This window comes from Odocoileus virginianus, chromosome 10 (genome assembly GCF_023699985.2).
Source record: "Odocoileus virginianus isolate 20LAN1187 ecotype Illinois chromosome 10, Ovbor_1.2, whole genome shotgun sequence".
Taxonomy (NCBI): Eukaryota; Metazoa; Chordata; class Mammalia; order Artiodactyla; family Cervidae; genus Odocoileus; species Odocoileus virginianus.
Window position 1 is genome coordinate 30029187 of NC_069683.1, and position 23590 is coordinate 30052776.

General features: G+C 48.2%; 1 protein-coding gene across 2 annotated transcripts in view; it reads left to right on the forward strand.

Annotated features, from left to right (window-relative positions):
* CLPB (ClpB family mitochondrial disaggregase) overlaps positions 1–23590 on the forward strand; it is a 148914-nt gene that overhangs the window by 108318 nt on the left and 17006 nt on the right. For both annotated transcript variants that reach the window (XM_070473296.1, XM_070473297.1), the window contains exons 7-9: positions 11823–11937; positions 21401–21478; positions 22699–22754. In XM_070473296.1, the coding sequence (XP_070329397.1) occupies positions 11823–11937; positions 21401–21478; positions 22699–22754 (249 nt within the window). The remainder of the gene's footprint in view (positions 1–11822; positions 11938–21400; positions 21479–22698; positions 22755–23590) is intronic.

Sequence of the window (23590 nt, forward strand, 5' to 3'; positions counted from 1 at the left end):
TTTCCATCATCTCTCCTTCTAGAACTTTTCCTTGGCTCCTTCCCTCCATTTACACTCCAGAGATCCTTATGTAGAGTATGGGGCAAAACAATCTTCATCTTAATTTGATCCTCTCATCCAGGCTTTTGAACCTTCTAAAAACAGGCTGCCTTCTGCTCTTCTCAGCCACCCAGTTATAACTTAGAAAGTACTTGGCAGAATCTAAGAACTAGAATCACAAATGTCGAAGCTGACAGGGACCTGAGAACCCATCAAGTCCAGTGATGGGAAATCTTATCAAAGTAAAATAAAGAAGTCAGAGGAAAATAGAGCTGTTCTGTTTGAAGGAGAGCCTATCCTTCCCCCCTGGGTAGCCTCCATGGAGGCTATGCTGTGGGACACACATTTTAAATCTCTGAAACCTCGATCAAATGATTTCTTTTCTTCCTGGGGAAACTGGAGCCCAGGGGTGTGTTGTGACTTGCCTTTGGTCCCAGAGTGAGTTAGCATCAAAACTGTTACTGAGACTTGGACACAAGATCATGTGGTGGGTTCCCTGGCAGGACAGGAACTGGAAGGCTTGGTTTCTGACTCTCAGTCTTGGGTTTTTTCCAGCTTCATGGAACCTCTCTCTGGGAAGTTGGCTGCAGTACTTTGAGATGATTAAGAGTGGCAGGTCCCACCTAGTGGCAGATAGTCTATGTCTTGAGTAAGAGCATTTAGGTTAGGTCACCTGACTGAGCACTCAGCTGGGGTTGTGATCCCACCGCCTCACTGACTATGTGACCTTGGGCAAGGGCTTCCGCTCTTGAAGCTCCGTTTACCTCTGTGAAAGGAAAACACTGTGATTAAATGGTTTCTATGGTTCCATTCAATCTGCCACTAGTCTGTTTAGCAATCCAGATAAACTTAAGTCATGCTGTTGTAACAACCCAAAATTTCAGTGGCTTAAAACAACAAAGATTCATTTTTACCTCATTCTACACGTCTGTCATCCATCATGGGTCAGCAGAGGCGGGCTCTGCTCATCCGTGATGCTGAGGGACCTCACTGGCAGAACAGCTGCCCTCTGGAAGAGAGCACTCTAGAGGGCCTCCCACCTGCAGCTACATGCTCAGCCTGGAAGTAGGATCCTTTACTTCACTCACAACTTACTGGACACAGCTAATCCCATGTTCCTGCCCTAGAGTTGCATCAGCTTCCCCCATTCTCTGAGGAAATCCCTGAGCACTGTTGCACATCACTCAGGGACTGCATCCCCGACTCTCTCGCCTTTCAGGCCAAGCCACTGTCCCCTGAGAGCCAGCGCTGTCCTTGGCCAAAATTACTCCTGTTTTGTTAGGTAGTGTGACATAGGGCCAGCACAGGTCTGGTCATGTAAAGCAGGAGAACAGACCTCTTTGTATCAGCAGGGATGGAAAGGTTAGGCCTCCTGAGGGACCCTAACGAAACTTGGCTGCCCAGGAAATGTCTTGATGTCAGCCACATCAATACAAAGTCAGTGTCCCAAGTGAGTAAGTGGCAGTTGCTGCCTCTGTGCTAGTCAGATTCTTCTAGACCACAGAGGGCTACCTTCTGAGTAGACTGAGCTCTCAGAATCTGTGCAGAGGTGGGCAGCAAGGAGGCAAGCAAAACTGTGCTGTGAGAAAAGGCTGAAGGCAGTGGGGCATCTGGCCGGGATAGGAGAGACTGCGCGTGGGCACAGAGACGGCTGTGAGGAGGAGGGGAGGAGAGGAAATGGATTCAGTGCCAGGGCTAGGACAGAACCAGGCTTAATGGGTGACTGCTGCCAGAAGGAGACACCTCACAGAGCTGTGACCCAGGTCAGGGGCTGCCTTTTGAGGCTAGAAGACCACTCAGAGTCAGCCAGGGGTTTTGTCACCTCTCAACATGAAGACTGTTTCTCTGTCATCACCTCTCTGCACTTGATCCCTTTACACAGGCTGGATTTCCTCTTCTGTAATATTCAGCTGTCTACTGAGCACCTCCACCTGATTGCTCTGGGGTCGCCTCAGATTCTACCCATGTGAACCACCCTCAGCTCTCCCTGGACATCAGCAGCATTGTCTTTCTCTCAGTTGCCCAGCATCTCCATGGTCACCCATTCTTTCTGCTCTGCTTTTTTTCTCCAAGCTGCAAAAAAACTACCTCTTCAAAACTGTGAGGAAGTTTCAGGGCGGAAATACTGCTTTAGATTGGGTTATGTCACCCTCTGCCAGGAAGTAAGCAGCAGCTGCTCAGCTCTTGAGTTCAGGCCCTATGTCAGTGACATAATGATTCAGGCCTGGAGGGTGCTGAGGCTCCAGCCTGAGATCTCATGTCCTGGCTCTTTGTCTAGACACGGATCACCACCACTCCGATCTTACCTTCCTCCCCTTCTGTCCATCCGGCATCTCCCTGCCATCCAGCTCAGCCTCTTCCACCTTCACCTACCTCTCTATAGTCAAATATGCACTCTTTATAGAAAATTTGTGATTATAAAAGTCATCTTTCCCATTATGGAAAATCTGGACAATATAAAATGAAGATAATTAAAGTCGGTGCATATTTATAAATGACATCTGTATGCCAGGTTCAGGGCTTGGTGGGAAAAAGATATCTGGGTGAACCCCTCAAGGAGCTCACAGTCTGGTGAGGAAACAGACAAGTTAAGTGTGACACCACTGAGTCATCAGTCCCAGGGAAGCCCAGGGACTGTGGCAACCCACGGTGAGCTTCTAATCCTGCCTAACAGATCAAGGAAGGCTTCCTGAAAGAGATGTCAACTGAACTGAACCTCAGGTAGAAGCATTTTAGCCCTACTACATATATATAACTATTATTAATGTTTTTAATTATTTACAGTAATAGTAGGTACCATTTGTCAAGTGCATCTAGGTACTCTGCTAGGTGCTCTAATATATAATTTTTCTAATGCTGTAACAAAGCTATGAGGTAGCTCTTATTCCCCCCCCCCCCCTTTTACAGGTGAGAAAACTGAAGGTAAAATAAAATGTGACTTTTGAAAATCAGGCTATTATAAGCAGCTATTGAGATATGAATCAGAGCATTCCTCATATGATACTACATTTACCTTTTCTGGACCATATCTATATATAAGTGTTTTGTTTTGTTTTTTCTTAACCTGGTTGATAGCCTTCTGTACAAACCACAAGTCTCAAACTGGCAGCCACATTTTATTTTGCCAATTCAGAGTTTTTTTTTTTTAAGTGAGTGTAATGCCTTAGAGGTTGTAGTATGGACTCTCCAGCCACAGGTGTCTGTTTCCTATCATGTTATGTGCTTAACTGTCAGGCATTTGTATTTCTGTCTTGGTCCTGAAGGTATCTGAGTTATGACCCTAGTTCCATGTTTGGAATCGGTGTTTTTTCACTTATTATTTCTTGATGGTTTTCCCATTTTAGAATTATCCATAAGCCTAATTTTTTATTTTATTCTGCCTTTTATGTCACTTATCTAAGAATCTCCGTCACTTTAAGTGGCCTAAATTATTTGTTTCTCATAGCTTATTTGCCTAGTTCTCTCCGCAGTCTCTGTGTGTGGAAGCCTTCTAGGCTCCCTGAGAAGATCGAGAGGTGGATGAAGCCCAGCTCCTGTCTCCTGAGCTGGGTATTAGGAGAGGAAGATGGGGAGAGACAGGCACTCTTAGCTCTGATACCCACAGGCTGACTTGTGCCTTCGGAGGGGTCCACACAGAGCTTGTGGGGGTTCCAAGAAAGCATGGATCACCTCCAGGCAGAATGAGCAGGGCAGGCTTCATAGAGAAGGTAACCTGTGATCTCACTTTGAAGGATTTCACAAGCTGAAGGGTTTAATACTTAAAGCTTAGACCATTTTCACATCTTAACTAAGAGACAGCGGAGAGGTGGAAATACATCTCTGTGCACATGATGGCAGATAAAACAAAAATATGGGGAGCTATTCCATGATGAATATTCAGCTAAGGGGGACGTGCTGATGGCAGCCCGCATCTCTACTCCCAGATCCTCACTCCACTGAGACTCACGAGGAATTTATTGCTCATTTTAATCACACCCAGAGAATGAATTGGCAGGAATATTAGGCAGATAGGTCTATCATATATATTTTATTTGCATATCCCAGTGACAGAATCACAAGCACATTTCCTGTCTGTGTATTTTTTCATTTGCTGCAGGGGTAGCTGGGGATGCAGGGCTCCCTTGGGCCCCGCATTCTGGGCTGCACGCCTGGGTGCTCCCATCAGATCTGGAGGAAGCCATCAGGAGAGAAGGGGTGGGGTACACAGGAAGGTGGAGGGTTATGTTCCGCCTGGCTTAGGATGAAGAGAAACCCCCTTCCCTGCCTCACCGAGCCTGCTCCCTGCTCAGCATCTCATTTCAAGTGCTGGTGTGCCACACACCTGGCTCCATGCTGGACCCAGACAGCACCATGCCTGGCTCTGTGCTTGACCCACCACCACCAGCCTATAAGTTCATTATAGGTTCTCCATGGGCCAGACAGAGCACTCCATGCTTTATGGGGATAGACCTTTGCGTTCTGTCTTTCTCTTTTAACTTTTAAAAATCGTTTGTTGAAATATATTGTATAAGGTACTAATAACTATACAGCTCACTGTTAATTTCACAAACTGAATATACCTGATCAAGAAGTAGAGTATTACAAACATTCATTTGTATCATACTCCCTTCCAGTCACTATCTGTCCCTCAAGGGTAAGCATTGTCCTGATTTATTTCACTTTTATTATTACAAAACTTCAAAAATAGTATAGCAAATTCCCATAAACTTTCACCCATATTACCAGTTGTTAACATTTTATCATACTTGCTTTATTATGTATAGATGAATAATATAAAGATATATACTTTTTCTGAAGTATTTGAGAATTGTATATACATGATCCCCTTTACCCCCAAATACTTGTATGAATATCCTAAAAAATAAAGAATATTTTCTATATAACCTCAATACAATGATCAGAATCAGAACATTAATATTAACTAATCTACAGATGCTATTCACATTTCACCAGTTATCCCAATAGTTCACTTTACAAGGAAAGAAAATTCTGGATCCAAAGTTGGATTCGGTTGTCATGTCTATTTAGTCTCCTTTAATCTGAAACAGTTCCTCAGTCTTTCTTGACATTCTAACAAGTACAAGCTGGTTATTTTGTAGACTGTTCTCATTTTGGGTTTTTCTAATGTTTCTTTATGATTCAATTCAGTCTGTGCATTTCTGGCAAGAACACCCTCTGGTGTTTATTTTCAATAAATTCATTAAGTATCCCCATGCTAAAAGTAGGAATATGAAATTTGTGTTTTAAATCTCCTTTCCCTAAATAGGCTCTGAACTCCCTAAAGGCAAGAACGGGTCTTTCCTTATCTCCAGGGTGGAAGGTGCAGGCCCTGGAATCAGACTGCAGGAGTTAGTGTTCTGCCTTTATTACTTGCTACCAGTGGGACCCTGCTTTAATTAACTTCCTCTCTGGATGATGACGGAGGAGATCCTCTGACCTCTATAGGGCTCTGAGGGTTAGAACAGCTGGTCCCAAATCAGGCAAGATTCACCAGTCCATACTCGGACTAAGGAGTGGAAGTTTGAGGAGTAACAGGGTATTTACGTAGTCTTGGGTCCTACCCTACAAAACACGTGTTAATTACATAAGGGGAAGATGATGGAGAAACTTGGCACAGCCCACCTTAATCAGATGATCAAAATTACTATCCCCAGCCACAGGTACATCATCATCACGTACCTCCTGATGTGACGCACTGAGGAGCATACAACCCATTTTCTCACCTCAGCCCCTCTTTGCCCCTCTTAACCGTCTCTCACCATTCTTTTTTTTTTTTTTTTAATTTTTATTAGTTGGAGGCTAATTACTTTACATCATTACAGTAGTTTTTGTTATACATTGATATGAATTAGCCATGGATTTACATGTACTCCCCATCCCAGTCCCCCCTCCCACCTCCCTCTCCACCCGATCCCTCTGGGTCTTCCCAGTGCACCAGGCCCGAGCACTTGTCTCATGCACCCAACCTGAGCTGGTTATCCGTTTCACCCTAGATAATATACATGTTTCAATGCTGTTCTCCTGAAACATCCCACCCTCGCCTTCTCCCAGAGTCCACAAGTCTGTTCCATACATCTGAGTCTCTTTTTCTGTTTTGCATATAGGGTTATCGTTACCATCTTTCTAAAGTCCATATATATGTGTTAGTATACTGTAATGGTCTTTATCTTTCTGGCTTACTTCACTCTGTATAATGGGCTCCAGTTTCATCCATCTCATTAGAACTGATTCAAATGAATTCTTTTTAATGGCTGAGTAATATTCCATGGTGTATATGTACCACAGCTTCCTCATCCATTCGTCTGCTGATGGGCATCTGGGTTGCTTCCATGTCCTGGCTATTATAAACAGTGCTGCGATGAACATTGGGGTGCATGTGTCTCTTTCAGATCTGGTTTCCATGGTGTGTATGCCCAGAAGTGGGATTGCTGGGTCATACGGCAGTTCTATTTCCAGCTTTTTAAGAAATCTCCACACTGTTTTCCACAGTGTCTCACCATTCTTGTCTCTGGAGCAACCCAGCTATTTGCAGAGGAGCAACATGATCCAATTAACATGTTAAAAATACTGATCTGGCAGCAAAAGGAGAATCAGGTGGAAGAGAGAATGGACCCTGGGATGCTGGCATAGCAGTCACCAAGTCTTCATGGGACTGATGTCGGCACTGTACCCAGCTTTCCTCTGTACAGATGTGGGCTTTGAGCTAGTTCAAGAGACTCTCAAGTCCCTTAGGTGCCCCTCATCCCCCATTCTCCCCTCCTGTCTGCTCTGCATTTCCCAGCCTCCTTTGTTGGACCCCCTGTGCTCCTCTTGTCATCACTCCCTCTTCTCAGGACTCTTTCCATTATCCCACACCTGCCCCCCTAGTCTCATCTTCTGCCCACTTTGTTTACCTCCCCACCCAGGCCTCTCTGCCTCCCCCAGCTTCAGCACATGGTAGAAGCCCTATGATGTGAGTTGGGGTGGATCCAGGGAGTCAGGAGGATGGGGCATATCTGAGTCTGTGAGAAGCCAGGGGCCTCTGTGCCCTGACCTCCCTCTGAAGGCAATCTGCATCTTGGCCTCTCTTTTCTTCCCTCTGCCACACTTCTCTTATTTTTCCCCAGGGTCTCATTCTGCCAACCACCCCTGTCCCAGCTCCCTTCTCAGTGAACACATCGCCAGGTTTATCATCAGATGTATTTCCTGAGTAATGCCCAGCAGCAGGGGTGCTGCCATACCCTTCTCCCTGTAACTGTGACCCACAGAGCTGCTCTGCCCAGCCACCCACCTCCTAACGAGAGCTCAGCTAGGCTTCGCCTAGGCCTCCCAGCCCTTTCCTGTAAATGCACTCAGAGCCAGGAGGGGTGCCATATTAAATCAAGAATGATGAAAACCAGTGGCTGCGATTATCCAGCCAAGATGCAGCATAGGGAGCTGGTCGCTGCTGGCTCCAGGTGAGGGCTTCTGAAGCTAATTGCATGTGGCTTTTATTAAGAAGATGATCACTCTCCACTCCTCCTCTCCTGGTGGCTTCCTCCTAGTGTGTCTCCACCCAGTGTCCTCTGCTTCTGAAGGCTGGGTCACCTACCCTGTCCCCTCCTCTACTGGAACCCTGTCAAAGCAGAGCCTTGACCTCATTCCCTGTAGCCTTCCTTCCCATTTCCTCAGGAAGCCAGGAGCAACAGTAGCCCACATTCATGGACCCTTACCAAGGGCCTTCTCTCTCCTCCCAAAGAGAATACATGCAGACCAAGTGGTTTCCTTCCCTAGATTCCTCCACTGGTTAGCTCTCCACAAACCTGAACTCATAGCTCACAGTATTAAAAAGTCATTCATTCATTCAGCATTTTGGGGGGTGGGGGCTGCCTGAGTCTTCATTGCTGCATGTGAGCTTTCTCTAGTTGCAGCAAGTGGGAGCTACTCTTCATTGCTTGTGTGGGCTTCTCATTGTGGTGGCTTTTCTTGTTGTGGAGCATGGGCTTCAGTTGTTGTGGTGCACAGGCTTCCCTTGGCATGTGGAGTCTTCCCAGACCAGGGAGCAAACCCTTGTACCCTGCATTGGAAGGTAGATTCTTAACCACTGGACCACCAGGGAAGTCCTCAACATATTTTTTTAATGTAAGCTCTGTGCTAAGCATAAAAAGTCTGGTCCAGTTTCAGAAGTTTCTCTGAAGAGCTATATAGGGCTCCAGGCATAGAGGGGGTTGTACTCGAATCAAGGTGTGCTCAAATTTAGGCCATAGGTTGACTCTTTCCCAGTACTATTTAGAGAGCTCCTGAGAAACTTGATTCTCACCCCCATAGAAGTCCAGAACCCTTTCCCATTGCTCAAGAAAATAATAAGAATACTAAGATAACCTAAAATCATGACACTGAAGAAGAGTTACAAAAGGTAGAAATGTTGCCCTGGAGAAGACTCAGGGAGGCCATGATGGTGGTACCCAAACCAACAGAGTGGTGGGGAAACTTCTGTTAAGCTTTGCCTGCAGCAAAGGAAAAAGAGGTGTGTTTAGTGAGGCCCCACAAACCGATGGGTGGAAAGCATCTAGAGGAGGAATTCTCTACCATGTAAGGAAAATTGACAGGCACAGCTAAGACACCCCAGGCAGTGGAGGTGTCCTGAGAACTCAGTTGGTGTTGAGACTGCCCGGCAGACTCAGGGTTCCTGGGGAGAAGTCTCAGGAACCACACTGGGTCCATGGGGGCATCCTAATGGACTTGACTCCTGGCTTCTGCTTAAGCCAGAGCACTTCTTCCCCTTATCGGTGGGGCTCCATGCAGATAAAATTAGTTCTAGCACCAAAACAAAAACAAAGGCACTGGGTTAGAAAATTAGTTATCAAAATGCAGTAAAGAAGAAGTTAGCAAAGTTTTATCAAAGACCTACACAGGCCAGATACTATGTTGGCCACTGAGTCTCTCACACAGCTACTTCTGCATATACATTCGCTGTGTGCCAGAGACCTGCCCAGTGCTTCATATGCATCATCTCACTTAATTCTCACCAGCATCCCACAAGGATCCTATGAGGTAGGTATGAGTACCATTGCCATGCTGGAGATGAGGAACTGAAATTCAGGGAGTTGAATTAACCTCCCCAAGGTGAGCTTACTATTAAGTAGATTTGTTGTTGTTGTTGTTGTTGTTGTTGTTTAGTCACTAAGTCATGTCCAGTCTTTTTTGACCCCATGGACTGTAGCCCTCCAGGCTCCTCTGTCCATGGGATTTCCCAGGCAAGATTACTGGAGTGGGTTGCCATTCCCTTCTCCAGAGGATCTTCCCGACCCAGGGATCAAACCAGTGTCTCCTGCATTGGCAGGTGGATTCTTTACCACTGAGCCACCTGGGAAGCCCAAGTAGATTAGGTGAGGTTTAAATTCAGGTCTTTCTGGAGCAAAGCTGGCTTCTTTCTGCCACACAGTGTGCCTGACTATAAGCCAGAACGGTGTCAAACTTCATATAGGGACTGCTGTAAGAATTCAGTGAGACACTACACAGAAAGTTCTGAGTACCATGCCTGGCACATAGCAGCCATCTCACAGACGGCAGTCACCTCATTCACTTGGCAACACAAATTGAATCCTTCTGTGAGCCAGGCCCTGTGCTGGGTGCTGGAGTTGCAGAGATGAATAGAGCATGGTCTTTGTCACTACTTCCTCATGTGTGGAGTAAAGAGACAGAAACAGGCAGTTAAATAAGTGCTCTGGAGGTGCCAGGGAAACAGGCTTTTTAGTCAATTTGGTACTTAAGCTGATATCACTTAGAGGTGGGTGGGAATAGAGAAGACTTACGTGCTGAGGGAGCAGTGTGAACAAAAGGCCCAGAGGTGGGAGTACCCATCCCTGAGGGGAAGTGACCTAACAAACCGACCTCACGAACTCTCAGAGGCCAGGTTCCTTCTGCATCCTGCCTGGCTGCAAGCGGGCCAGGCCGCTGGCTGGTGCTGTACCGGCCTGCATGTACGCATCTCTTCATCGGAGCCTCTCAGCCAAGTGGACCCAAGTGCTGAGAGGGGCTGGGTGGACAGGGAGGAGGAGGAGGCAGATATATGGCTGGAGTCAGCAGAGCCAGGTGATGTATGTGGTGCCTGAGGGAGCTGCACAGTGACGTGCTGGATTCCAACCGGCAAGCGTCGTTCCGCTGGGATCGGCGCCGAATTATTGCTCCATATGAAACCCCAGGACTGATGGGAGCTTTCAGTTACAGACTGATAGCAACAGCCAAAATTGGATTGTTTGCTATTTATTTTTTTTAACTTCTGTCAAGGTCACTACCATAACAGGAAAACACTGCCCAAGTAGCAGGTATTTTTCATCCACTCTGCCCGCAAGAGCAATCTGCAGCCACCACTTTTGTGACAAGGCCTTACCTTGGCAGCTCGCTTTCTAGAAAGCTGTCAGTGTTACAGGAGCCCTAGGGAAGAGAAGCCCCCGGAAGACCTGGGTCTTTCTGTCTTACTTTAAGACCTGCTTCCTGCCCCTAGCGCCTGGCCTCCATCGATGCTTTATCATCAGACCCATGCACTCACCCCCCAACCCAGCCTCCAAATAGTCCCACAGCTCCCAACTAGCCCAGTACTCCAGCTCCTTCAAGCCTCTCATCTCCCAGAAATGTTTTATGCTTTATGTATCCTTCCCTTCTCTGTACTCCTACACCAACCAATCTAGCTGTTAATTCCTCTTTGTATTTGTCATCAACTTCATTTTTGTAAACATTCACCAGCTGCCTCCACTGTGCCAGGACCCATGCCAGAAATAGCAGTGAGTAAAATGGGGCTCATAATTGATTGTAAGACACAATCACAAATATGCAGCAAACTTATTTTGAAATAACTATTTTCAGTGATAGGTACAGGGCTAGATGTAGGCACACATGCTTTAAAACCACAAGGGAAATGGCTGATCCTGCCTGAGAAGTATTCATGTACATACAGACCCTGCCTCGCCTCCCTTGCCTGACCTAGAGCTCTTTAAAGGCAAGACCTGGCTCTTCTCCCCTCCCTTTCAGTGGGACAAAGCTCAAGCCTCCTGCTCCTGTCTTTTCTGAAATGAACCAAGCCAGAGGCCAGACACCTGCCAGGCACTCAGCATGATCTAAGCCTGCCAGGGGCCAGTCTTCCTCTTTGCCCCTTCCCCACCTTTCCATTATGGCATGCACAGTGCCAGGAATATAGCAATTGCTGAGTAGTTGTGTTTAATTGAAAAGTGCAGTATCATTGACTTGGAGGGTGTTCATAGCTCTGGTTTGAAAACCAAAAATGGTTTTCAAGAGGTTAAGCAGAAAAGGAAAGGAACCTAGATATTTATAAGCACTTAGTGCTTACCAGTCATAGCGCTAGACACATTCTGTATCCAGCATCATATTTAATCCCCAATTTACAGAGGAGAAAACTGAGCATAGTAACTTGCTCCAGGTAATCACATCTTATAAGTGAGAAAGCTGGGATTCAAACCAAGTCTTCTGTCAGACTCCAGACTCAAGAGTTAATCTGTTGAATTGGCAAAAAAGTTCATAAGGTCTTACGGAAAAACCATAAGGATCATTGGCCAACCCAATACTAGCGGTACTTATTTTACTAGCAGGGCAAGCCAGGACCCCTGAGCAGTGGCCACCAAGGTAGGGAAATGAGGTGAGGACTCAGACGAGGGACTGGGAAAAGAATGAGCCAGAGCTGTCCATCAGAACCCCCAGAGACCCAGACCTCTGCTTTTTCCCCCTGGGCTGGGGGGATAGAATGAAACTAGGGTCCTCCTGGGTCCGGCACTCCTGAGCCACCTTCCATCTCTCGTCTCTCTCCACAGTACCAAGAGAAGCAGCGGAAGCGGGAGGCCGAGGAGCGGCGCCGCTTTCCCCTGGAGCAGCGGCTGAAGGAGCACATCATTGGCCAAGAGAGCGCCATCGCCACCGTGGGTGCAGGTGAGTACATGGGCACCGAAGAGGGCCTAGAAGTTTGTGGTCTGCTGCAGTGAGGTGTGGTCCTGCCATCTCCAAGCTGAGGAGAAGGGGCTGTTATTATTACAGCATAGCATTTGTGGAGTACTTCCTGTGTACCAGGCAGTGTTCTAAGCTCTTTGCATATGCCATGTCATTTAATCCTTACAACAGTCCTTTGAGGTTGGTCCCATTGAATGCCCATGTTACAGATGAGGAAGTTGAGGCAGAACACTTTAGTAACTTGCTCAAGTCTTCTTTCCATGCTTTGAATTTAACTCTGACCTTCATCTGATCTACTGACCCCACCCTACCCCCACTTCGCAGGTGGAGAAACTGAGACCCAGAGAGGAACAAGAGCTTTCCCATCACTAGTATTGTCATAACTGAGCCAGAACTAGAACTTTGGTCACCTGTCTCCCAGCGGGGACTGTGCCATCTTTCAATATAATTTGTCGGAGGCTGGCTCAATTTTATGGAAAACATCCTGTACAAGTCTTGAGTGCTTTCTTCTCCACCTCAGAAGCGCTTCTGCCACCTTGCAATCTAGACTGCCTGCTGGTGTCACCCCTCATCTCCTGACCTTCCTGCCCCTGCACTCCCCAGTGGAGAGAGAGAAAACTGGGGTTGTGCTCAGTATGGTGGCCTCACCATTATTCTCCTGACATGCATGACTCCCTGAGGATAGCCTCAAGACAGATGAGGCAAGGGCAAGGGAACCCTATTTCTGGCTTAGACAAGGGAGTGGCAGAACCAAGGCAGTGATTCTCAAAGTGGTCGCTGGACCAGCAGCATCAGCATTCTCTGGGAACTTGTTAGAATGTAGATATGATCCCAGACCTGTGGGATCAGGAGCTCTGGCGATGGATCAGAAGTCTACATTCTGAGAGGCCCTTCAGGTGAGCTGATGCCTGGCTCAGGTTTAAAAGCCTCATCCCTGTGATGTCTTAGTCAGGTGCATCCAGTGCTGCCTCTCATCCCACCAGGTGCAGCCCAGCAGCTGCCACGCCCAGCACCAAGTTCTGCTCACCTGTAAAAGGAGACATGAAGCTGAAATTGTGAAGTCCCAGAGGAGTCATTGAACAGTGTGACACCCTGTGTCACACTGGGCCCAGCCTGTCTCCATCATCCTCACACACCAGTGGGACTCATGTTCAGGTCATGACCTGACCATCAGCAGTTACAAGGAGCCCATAGACCAGATCTGCCTCAGCAGCTGGAGGGCAGAGGCTACCTGCAGGCACACCCAGGAGCCAGGGAAAGCTTCTATGAAGACACATGTCCCCACTACTCAGGCCCAAATCTCATCAGGCTGCCCTTTTGGGTCTGAATACAGACAGCCACCCTCAGCTTGGAGGTGGCAACCCCCCACTTCTTTGTCAAGGCCATGCCTGAGGTAAAAGGAGAGGAGACCTTGGGATCTCTTGGGTTGACGAGAGGAGGAGGAACCCATTGGAGACATCAGTGACCGAGCCGAGGCCTGAGAAGCAGGTCCACTAGAGTTTCATGTCCACTTGGGCCAGAAGTATAGCTGCCATCATAATATTTACCCTCCGCTTCTTATACAGTCGTTTCCTCACATGTTGCCCACTCCTCTCATCTCCTGTTTCTCACCAGCTTCTCAAGCCCATAAGTTGTGAGACTCCCAGAAGTTAGGGGAGGGAAGAGGACATTAAAGTGAGAAGAATTCAGTCAACCAGGGCTCAAATGGCAGGTGGGCCACTTATCAGCTATGCAACTCGGGCTGGTCACTCAGTTTCTTTGAGCATCAGTTTCCTCACCTTTGTACCAGGGATCCAAACTCAGGACTGTAGAACTGTAAGGCATATGCTGTTTCTAGTATGTACCAGACAGTTCTCAATAAAACCCAGTCCCCCTCCTCTAGATGTTTACTATCCAGCGTTGGGCACTGTGCTCCATAGGTCAGGCCCACAGTTGTTTCCTTCAATCTGAGACTGATCCCTATTCCCAGCCCCAGACTGGCCTCTTCTCCTGGTCCTTCTTGTCTCTCCCTGCCGCCAACCCGGCGCAGTAGAGGGTTCCACTCCCCACCTCCTTAGGGCTGTCAGAATGTCTGCCAAGTGCCTTGTCCTACCCATAGCTCCGTCTGTCACCCACACTCTGCCTCAGATCTGAAATGCTCTGCTCCTTGTCCTGTGGTGTGTAGGGTGACCCTGCTATGCCTCCAGTGCTGCTGGGCAAGACGCAGAGGGCGTGGGGGCCTGGGCTGTGGGGTTAGTACATTCCCTTCCATTTGTAAGGGCCCACCTTGCTAGGAGCCCTGCCACCAGGGATCACACTCATAACATTCAGAGTGTGTTCAGCTTCCAGCTCCCGTGAGCATGAGGCACTCTCTGGGTCGGAATCTGTGGCAGGGCCTTAGGACTGAAGCAGGTGCAGGACAGCGGGGCAGATCTAGAGGGCAGTCCAGGGTGCTCCCTGGGTCCTCTCAGCTAGTGTCAGATGTGTGCTGGCTGGGTGGATCCTGGCACCCCAGAGGTAGCATGAGGGTGGGCAGCCAAAGAAGTGCCTCAGAATGAATTGATTTGATAAATGGCCATTTATTACCCTCACGAATTGGCTGAAACCAATTTCGGTCACATCAACCCCTGGTAAGTGCTGGGATATTGATTTGTGCAAAGTAATACAGTGAATTTATCAGTGTGATCCCCAGCTGCAGGGCTTCTAGCAAGGCTGGCGCACAGTTACGGCCTTACAAATGGAGGAGATGAAGCACCGACCCCATAGCCCAGGTCCCCATGGCCTCTCTGGTCTTCTCGGGTCACTGGAGCCAAAGCAGGGCCAACGTGCAGACCACAAGCCAGAGCACTGACATTGAGTGTGAGGTTCTCCTTCCAGAATCCTGAGCTGTTCTTGATCATGGGGAAGGGGAGGATGCCTGTTCTAGTGGGAGCTCAGAGCCTCTGTGCCCACCATCCTCAGAAAGGCAGCTAGCTGTCTGTTCAGGTCTAGACTCTGCTCCCCTCCTCCACCCCTTCACCTCCCATGGTCCTGTCTCAGTAAAGGCCCCACCATTCCCTCTTCTCCTGAGTAGAAGCTTAGATGTTTCCTTGGCCCTTCCTTCCCCTTACAGCCCTTCAAGTTTTATCATTCTACCTCTTAAACAGATCTCACACCTAGCCTCTCCCCTCCATTCCTAATACCACCAAGGGCCTCCAGCTCAGGACCTCAGTGTCTCCTGTCCGAACCTCATGGTGGTCTCCTTGTTGGTATCTCTGCCTCCTTTTCTTCCCCTATAATCAGTTCCCCCTAGCTGGAGTCAGCTTTGTACACTGTAAAAACAAAACAAAAAACCCTGTGTAAAATTCTTGAGTGACTGCCCTGGCCTGGCATTAGGGCCCACCCCTGCTGCCCTGCCCCACTTCCCCAGCTGCCCCCCTCGCCCCGACTGCACACAATGGCTACTTCTGCCGCCCTGCACATGCTGCGTTGATCTCCCGCCTATATTTGTGGATGCTGCCCTCTCTGCTTGAAACGTCCTTTCTTCTGGCCCCTTCCCCACCCTAGCCCTGCCCATCTCCCACCCTCGGGCTAGTTTTTATATTTCAGGAGCAATAGACTCCTGAGGGCAGAAACCCTGACTGAATCATTTTTGTTTTCCCAGTTCCTGGCACAGCCCTCCAATCTCGGTAGATGCTTAGTGCAGTTTGTCACATTAATTACTTTGGTTATGGCCCCTTGTCCATCTCTGTGATGTGCTCTGAGGAAAGAAGAGAAGCTGTTAAGCCTGCTTCCTAGTTGTTCACAAGCACACTAAGAATGTGAGTGTAGCAAAAATCGTTGTTTACAACACCCGTGCTAGTCAGCCTTTGACCCTTTGAGGGGATATCCCATTCCCCAGACCTGCTCCAAGAAGCCTCTTCTGGGCAACCTGCACCCATGGAGGCTTCCCAGTGGCTCCCTCTGACCAGAGGCCTATGCCCGAAGCCCATTGCATCTGGTCCCCATTGACTCTGAAGCCTATGAACTCCCCAGGGAAGCTCTACCACCATGACCACTCTTCTAAGCCTGGGTCTGACCCGAATTCAGAACCTTAATATCACCCATATACACACAGTTGGTACACCATCCTATCTCATACTCCACCTCCCTCTTTGACTAATCCAGAAATGTAATCTTCCTGAGTGCTGCAGCTAGCTTTCTGGACCCTCCCTTGGAGTCCTGTTTGTAATCTGAGAAATAGATCCAGATCATCCCTGAGTTGTAGAGAGGTAGTGATTAATTTAGAAAACTTATTGGTTTTGTTTTTTTTTTTTAATTTAGAAAACTTCTTAAGTTCCACCTCCCCACTTCAGGAGTCCCTCCGTGCCCCTGCTCTTCTTATTGTCTGGACTGCTCTGCCCTTCTGCTCGCCTGCCAGGACCTGACCCATGCCTTATCCAGGAAGCTTTCCTTAACTCTCCGCCTGGTGCAGGGCCTTTCTGTGCGCTTCCTGTGGACACTTTTTTTTGTTGCACACTTACCACGTAGCGTCAGTTTGTATGTCTTTCTCCCTGCAAAAGTCAGAAACTACCTCTCTTTCAGGTCTGTTTCCCCAGAGTTGGCACGCAGGTATGTAAAAGGTTGTTGAACCCAAGTAAACTCAGATGAACAAAGTCTAAACACATCTTGAGGTTCTGCCTCTCCTGAGCACAGATTCTGATTTCAACCTCTTTCTGGAAGAGTGTCAGTCTTCCCTCCAGTGGTCCCTAACCTTAACCTAACCATAGCCTGCTAGGCGCTCACACACAGTGGGTGGGCTCAACAAAAGCTATTTGCAATTTTAGTACATTAACTCCTCGGTAGCAATAGTTTGCCTTCAGAAAAAATACTCCTGACGGACTAAAAAGAGAGCTTTTCTCTTATCATCCACCAAACCCAGGGTGCCAGAAGCAGGCACTTGCTGAGCTATGCCCCCTTGAACCTGTAAGCTTAGACAGAAGATACTAATAGACATTTAGGTAACTGAACTGTGGAATTCCTCTGAAGGATAGGTTCCCCTAGGAGGTGGCACAAGCATGGGGCAGACTTTTCCAGGTTAGATTAAAAAAAAAATCTGCTGCATCAGTAGAACTTATCAGGAGAGATGAGTCAGCCTACCCAGACTCCCCCAAAACCTTGAGCTAGATGGAGGCAAAGGCCTGGCATGGGAGGAGGAGGCAGTTCTTTTGTTTCACTTGAGTTTTGTACACACCGGAGCTTTCCTCCTGGAATGTGCCATCATATCCTGGCTGCCTAGCCATCTCCCCCTTGTGCTTCAGCCCCAAGTCACAGTCAGAAACAAATGGTGTTTCCCATGCTTTTCATAGTACTCCATACCACTTGGCACGCAGTTTTCATAGCAGTATTCACCCAAGAGGTGCAGACCTGTTTTCGGTTTCTTTGTAGGTGCCCCAACACTCAACACAGAGTTTTTTGCTGAACAAATGGGTAAGGCTCCCTGGAGGGAAGTTAAAAAGAGAATGGAAACCTTCTTTACCCAAGGGTAATAGTAACCACTTGGAGCCGTAAGAGACTCTTGGATCCAGGCATCACTCTTCCCTGTAAAATGGGAGCTGAAGTATCTGTTCTTTGCCCCTTGTGATTCCAGGAAGACTAACAATTAATTCATTGAGTCAGCACATATTATACCAGTGTTTTGCAAAAGTCCCTCAGGAAATAGGCCTAAGACATGCACCCCCGAAATACACAATCAAATCAGGACTTACCCTCCCCCTGTTATGAGGGTGCAGACAGATGAAACCGTCCCGTTGTCCCTCTCTGAACCTAGCCTCTTCCTCTGTAACATGGAGAGATAATGCTTACTTCTCTGAAGTATTGTAAGGATGAAAGGGCTCTCTGTAAAATAGCATGTAAATCTCTGTAAAAAGCTAATGGCTTGTGCCCCCACTGCTGCTATGACTACCGTTATTTTTATTCTTATTCTTCTTTTTTTTTTCTTGCAACTTAACAAATCACTTTCATAACCATTAACTCATTTTAATCTTCACGAGGGGCCACCTGAGCAGGTATGGCTAGTCCCATTTTAGAGATGAAGAAACCAAGCTTCTAAAGGAGTAAGTGTTTTGCTCAAAGTCAACTAATAAGTGACAGAGCCGGGACCCCAAACTAGATCCTGTAGCTCCTGCCCTCCCCACCGCACCACCCCATCGATGAACATGGGGTGATATGTGATACGATGTGATATGGAGTAAGCCAGAAGAGTTGTTGCAGGTGAGATGTAGGATGAATGGTCATGGTCCACATGGCCAGAAGAACCCAGCAAGGGGACCCTGTCACTGGTCCAGCATATGGAGAGGCTGCCAAACCTGTTGGAGCCCCAGAGATGGGACTGGCCAGGTGGCCTAAGCTTCCTGCTCAGGGGCTCTTGAGACCACGTATGGGGTGACTGAGGCAGCCAGACTGAAAGACTGCAGAGGAGCAACTTTCCAGGTGAGGTGAGGGAATGAGGAAGTGCTGTGTGGGAAACAGCCCACTCCTCCCTCTAAACTCCTGAATCACCGGTTCAAGTTCAAGAGCTGGTCAGCATGAGGGGTAAAGCCCAGGTTCATTATTTACCTGCGTAATCTTGAGCAGGTCACCTCATGTCTTTACATTTATGATCTCATCTGTAAAATGGGAATCAAGTTACGTGCCCTGCCTGACTCGTGGGTTTGTAACCAGCCTCAAATGAAGTTATGTCTACAGAAGTTCTTTATAGGCTCTGAAGTGCTAGCAGAGGAAGTTGCTGCATTTGCTTGTCCGCAGTGAGAGCACGAGTATCTGTGGCCACATCCCAAATGGACCCAGCCAGGTCTCTGTCCCAGCCTCTGCCCCAGCCTGACAGGACCCTAAGGTTCCCAGCCTTAGCCCTCAGCCGCCCTGCCAACCACACACCCAGAGCCCCACCTTCTTCAGTCTTCCCTAGCTACTTCCATTTTTCATTGTCGGACACCATCTGCTTGGCCGTTTTTCTCTTCAGATATTATTAGAAATATCCAGAGTTGTAATTGTTTAATGGTTGGCATTTTGCCTGTTTCACGGGGGGCCCAGATCGAGCCCACCCCAGACTCATGCCCTGAGTCCGGCAGAATTGACCAGGGACAGCTGTGCAGTGGAGTCTGCTTGGCATTATAAAGAGCTCTCTCCCAGGTGCGTTATTAGAAAAGAAGGGGGGAAAGATGGCCCCAGGCGTAATCCAATTCCATGTTCTCCATGGTGTTTTTGAACTGCTTAGCCCAGAGGCATGTAGCTCTTGGTGGGCTGGGAAGCTTCGTAAAAGAGAAGTCAAGATCAGAACCCCAGGTTCATGGCACCTGGGGAACCTCTCTCCCCGGGCTCCCCATTTGAGTGATGCCTGGGTACTTTGGCCTCCCCAGATAACCCCATGAAAGCTGAATCCAGTTTATGCCCAGCTTCTTTCAAACCTAGATTCTCAACTTAGCCAACTTCTGGAAAAGTGTGACTCCTTTCAGATAAACCCCCATTCTCACCGTTACCTCAGCACACATCCTACACATATATTCACAGAAGTCTAGCCTTTGTCATTTTATAGGTCTCTACCTCCCCAAACACCCTCACCCACAGGGTGTTGCTTCTGTCAGATCACTGGGGCCTCCCCTCTCGCCAGGCTGGGGCTTCTTTGTCCCCATGTCTAGCCTTCGGGTACCTGCGAGGCCTGTGGGTTCCCCTCATGGCCAGTCTTCGAGAGGACCAAGCCAGTCAGTTTAGAGATGATCTGAGCCTAACCCAAGGGAGAGGTTAGACTGAGTGGTTTCTCAGACTCCTCTCAGAAATCTCAGGGAGAGAATCCCGGGCAGGCAGAGTGGCTTGTCTGGTGTTCACGAGGTTGTAGTTTCTGTTTCTTCTGAGGCCAGAACTAGAAAGTATCTTAGGAAGAAGCATTAGAGATTGAGGTGAGAAAGCCCACAGTGTGGACCTGAACTCCTGAGACAGGCATTCGAGACCTCTGTGGTCTGATCCCGCCCACAACTACTCATGTTCATTCCTGTCCCCTCCCCCGCCCCCACCTCTGTCATGCTGCCACCTCTGCCCCTCCAGATCCTGCCCAGTCTGATCTGTCATCAGTTCCATTTCTTCTGAAAACCTTCCCCGACCTCTCCAGCCACTTCTATGAAACCCAGCCACACAGATCATACCACACAGTATATAGTGTGTAGGATCTTTGCACCTCAAACTGAAGACACTTCCCTAAGACTGTCAACTCCTACTCCATTGACTTGGTTTCCAGGCCTTGTCCTCCGACATATATCCCCTTGCTCATCTCCCCTCAGCACTCTGAGGAGCAGATCGTATATGCTGTTGCATCTGCAGGCCGACCTTGACATTGCGCAGTGCTCTCCCCTTCCTGCTTCTGACTGCATGTTTCCATTTATGCAACCCAAATTAATCCCACTTTTTGCAACCATATGTGACCAAAATAGAAGACATGTTTAGCAATGCAACTCTACCATCTCCACCAGTCAGCTGGTAATCTACTAGTTATGTGACTTGGGTAGATATCTTTATCTCTTGTTTCAGATTCCTGTTCAATCTGATGGAGTTGAAAATAATATTTTCCACTCAGGGTTATCTGTATGGGTCTTGGGTAATAAAATGTTGGTGATTTTTCCATTGGGCCTAGGAGATGACATGTTTAATAAATGATTCTTCGGATGGTTCTGCCTCATTCTGCTCCTTACTCTTAGACTTGGGTGATGCTTCTGAGCCTGGTTCTCCCACCCTGTATGACATGCAGAGCCCTGGATTATATATTTCCTCCTGGAGAGGCGAGGTCAGCGCTTACTGTAGCAGAGCTGAGCCCCAAGGAACTTGGTACATGTCTGTTCCCCTCCTGCACGTCTGTCCAGTGGAGGCCATGGTTTGTGGAGGTGCTATCAAGTGGCTCACCTTTCCTTGCCCTTAGCTCCACAGTACCCTTGACTGGCTTCCAGAAAGTGCATTTGGCTGTATTTCCTAACAGCAGACCTTACTTACCCCAAATGGGAAAGAGTTCACATCTCATACCCCCAGTCCCTGAGGCCCTGCCATGGGCTTCTACCTCTGCCATTTGCATAGGGGCAGACTCAGCCGCCAACCAGTTGTGAGTAGATGGGTTACCAGCCGAGAGCCAAGTTCCTCTCCAATTCTCCTCACCAGCCCCCACCCCGTTCACCTCCATTCACCATCCACCAGCCTTTCAGTTTCCCTGGCAACGCTGAGTGCTCATCCTGGAAAACTTTATCCGAAATCTGCTCTGGGCAGCTTTCCAAATCCATGCTAACCTGATTAGGTGTCTCTAGGGGCCTTGCCAGCTAATCAGATTAGGCAGCACTAATGGTAGTGAGGACTTTGAGTGGGCGCAGAGCAGTAAAACATATTGTATACTTAGTGATAATTATCCTGCCTTTTGTGTCATTGATTTATCTGCCTCCCTCCCTGTCCTCCCGTCTTGTGTGTTTGGCCATAGCGATCCGGAGGAAGGAGAATGGCTGGTACGACGAAGAACACCCCCTGGTCTTCCTCTTCTTGGGATCATCTGGAATAGGTAACAGGGAGTAGATCAGCCTATGGGGAGGAGAACTGAGGAGCCCCAGCTGCTATGGGCCAGAGTCACACGACCCTCCTCTAGTTCAACTCCAGCTCCCAAAACAACTGCCTTAGAATTTCAGAGCCAGCAGAGGATTACAGAGGATCATCTGTCACATTGGAACAGCTGGAATTATGCCTCTCCCTCTGGAAGCTGTGGTGCAGGGCCTGATTCACCAGGAGGGCCAGGCCCTTGGGGGCCTGTTAGTCCTGGTCCAGCCACTCTGCAACCCCAGAGGCTGCCCTGTAGGAATAATTGAACCATTTCCACTGCCCAGGGCACCAGCCTTATCTAGTGTAGCCTGGGCCAGAACCCTCTAGAAAGCTAAAGAAAGCCACTGGTGGTCAGCACAGTGCTAAGTGCATAGCAGAACTGGTTGCAGTAAAATGGGTTGAGGATTTTTATAGCCAGTTGGGCTGGATTATCTGAAGTGTTCTCACCCTCTCACTCTCCACCTTCATAGTCCCACCATCACTGCCCTCCCATTGTCTTTATGGGGAATTAACATGCATCTGTTGCTTCCTCTTCCCCCCTCAGTATCTTCATGGATGCTGCTTCTGATGTAGGGTCCCAAAGGGTTACCATCACTTCACACTATACCATAGAACTTGACCCATACTAGACAGGCAGTGACTTCCAAAGACTTGACCATCAAACCAAATGGCCCTTCAGAGTCATCACTTTGGTATCGTCATCCTTTCTTTATTTTACAAAGAAAAGCTGTAAAGCCAGGGAGGGGTGGTTTCTATCCTCTCCTAACCTCTATTTGGCCTCTGGCTCCAGGGCCTAGCTTGGATGGCGAGACCATGGATGTCCAGAGAGAGACAGTACAATGAGCCAGGAAATCAAGGTGCTTCTAGGAAAAGCAAGGTTTGTGCTGGGATTCAAAGAACAAGATGACTCTGGATTGTATGAGTCAACCTCCCACTTTTAGATGCTACTGTAGAGAAAAAGCTTCAGTCCCCATCCACAGAAAAATCAAGATACAATGCAGGCTTTGATTCTGGTCCCAGATTTACTATCAGTTTTCCCTTGGTGACTTTGAGAGTCACCCTTTCTGAGCCTCAGTGTTCCCTTCCATAACATGTATTATTTCCAGCATCCATGCATTTCTGATATTCTTTCATTCCAGGAGATAGTCATCTCCTAACCCAATACTTCTCTTTTCCTTCTACTAGGAAAAACAGAACTGGCCAAGCAGACAGCCAAATATATGCATAAAGATGCCAAAAAGGTAAGGGCTGGAACCTAGGCGCAGTTAGCAGGCCATGGAGAGCTCACCACTCCATCCCACAAGTGCCCATCCCCTTGTTCAGACTCTGGCTTTCCAAGACCTGCTCAGTTTGACTTCCTAAGGCTGACAAGAAATTATTTCACACAGAGAAAGATGTCCTAGCAGTCCTTGGAGACTGCAGAAACATTTCAACTTAAAACCAGACATTTCTCTTCCTCCTAGCTTCCCAGTCTGGAGGCATCGCAGGTTGCCCACGACTCTGGGTGCCCTTGCCTAATTTCTGTGGAAAGCCTCCCCAGCTGAGGCAATAAGGAACTGCCCAGATTTCTGCCAGCAACAGAGTCCTGGCCAACTCCTGTCCTGCTGTGGCCTGGCTTCCCCTTAACCACCTCTCTTAGGGCCTGGCAGCCACAGAAAACAAGGTAGCTGAGGCCATGTCCTCCTGAGCTGCATCCATGGCCCCTTCTGCTGACTCTGCCAGTAGCTATGAGCTGCCTCAACCAAAGCCAGGGCAGACCCACTCGACAGGCAGGCAGGCAAGAAGCAGTGCACGGCATGCTAATGCACGCCAACCGAAATGGCGTTTTTAGGACAATTCATCAGGTTGGCAGCGATTGAAACAATTAGCACTCTGGGAAGGGCCATAAACTAGTGCGACTATTAGGGAAGATGTAGTTACGGGCAGGAACCACCTGATTAGGGATGAAGAATTCTGAGTGGTTTAATTTTAATACTGTCAGAAAGGTTAATATTTAATTACAAATTATAATCTCCTTATCCAAGCTGTCTAATATGTCTTCATAAACAGTGGAAGTAGAAGGAAAGTATCTGCTGAC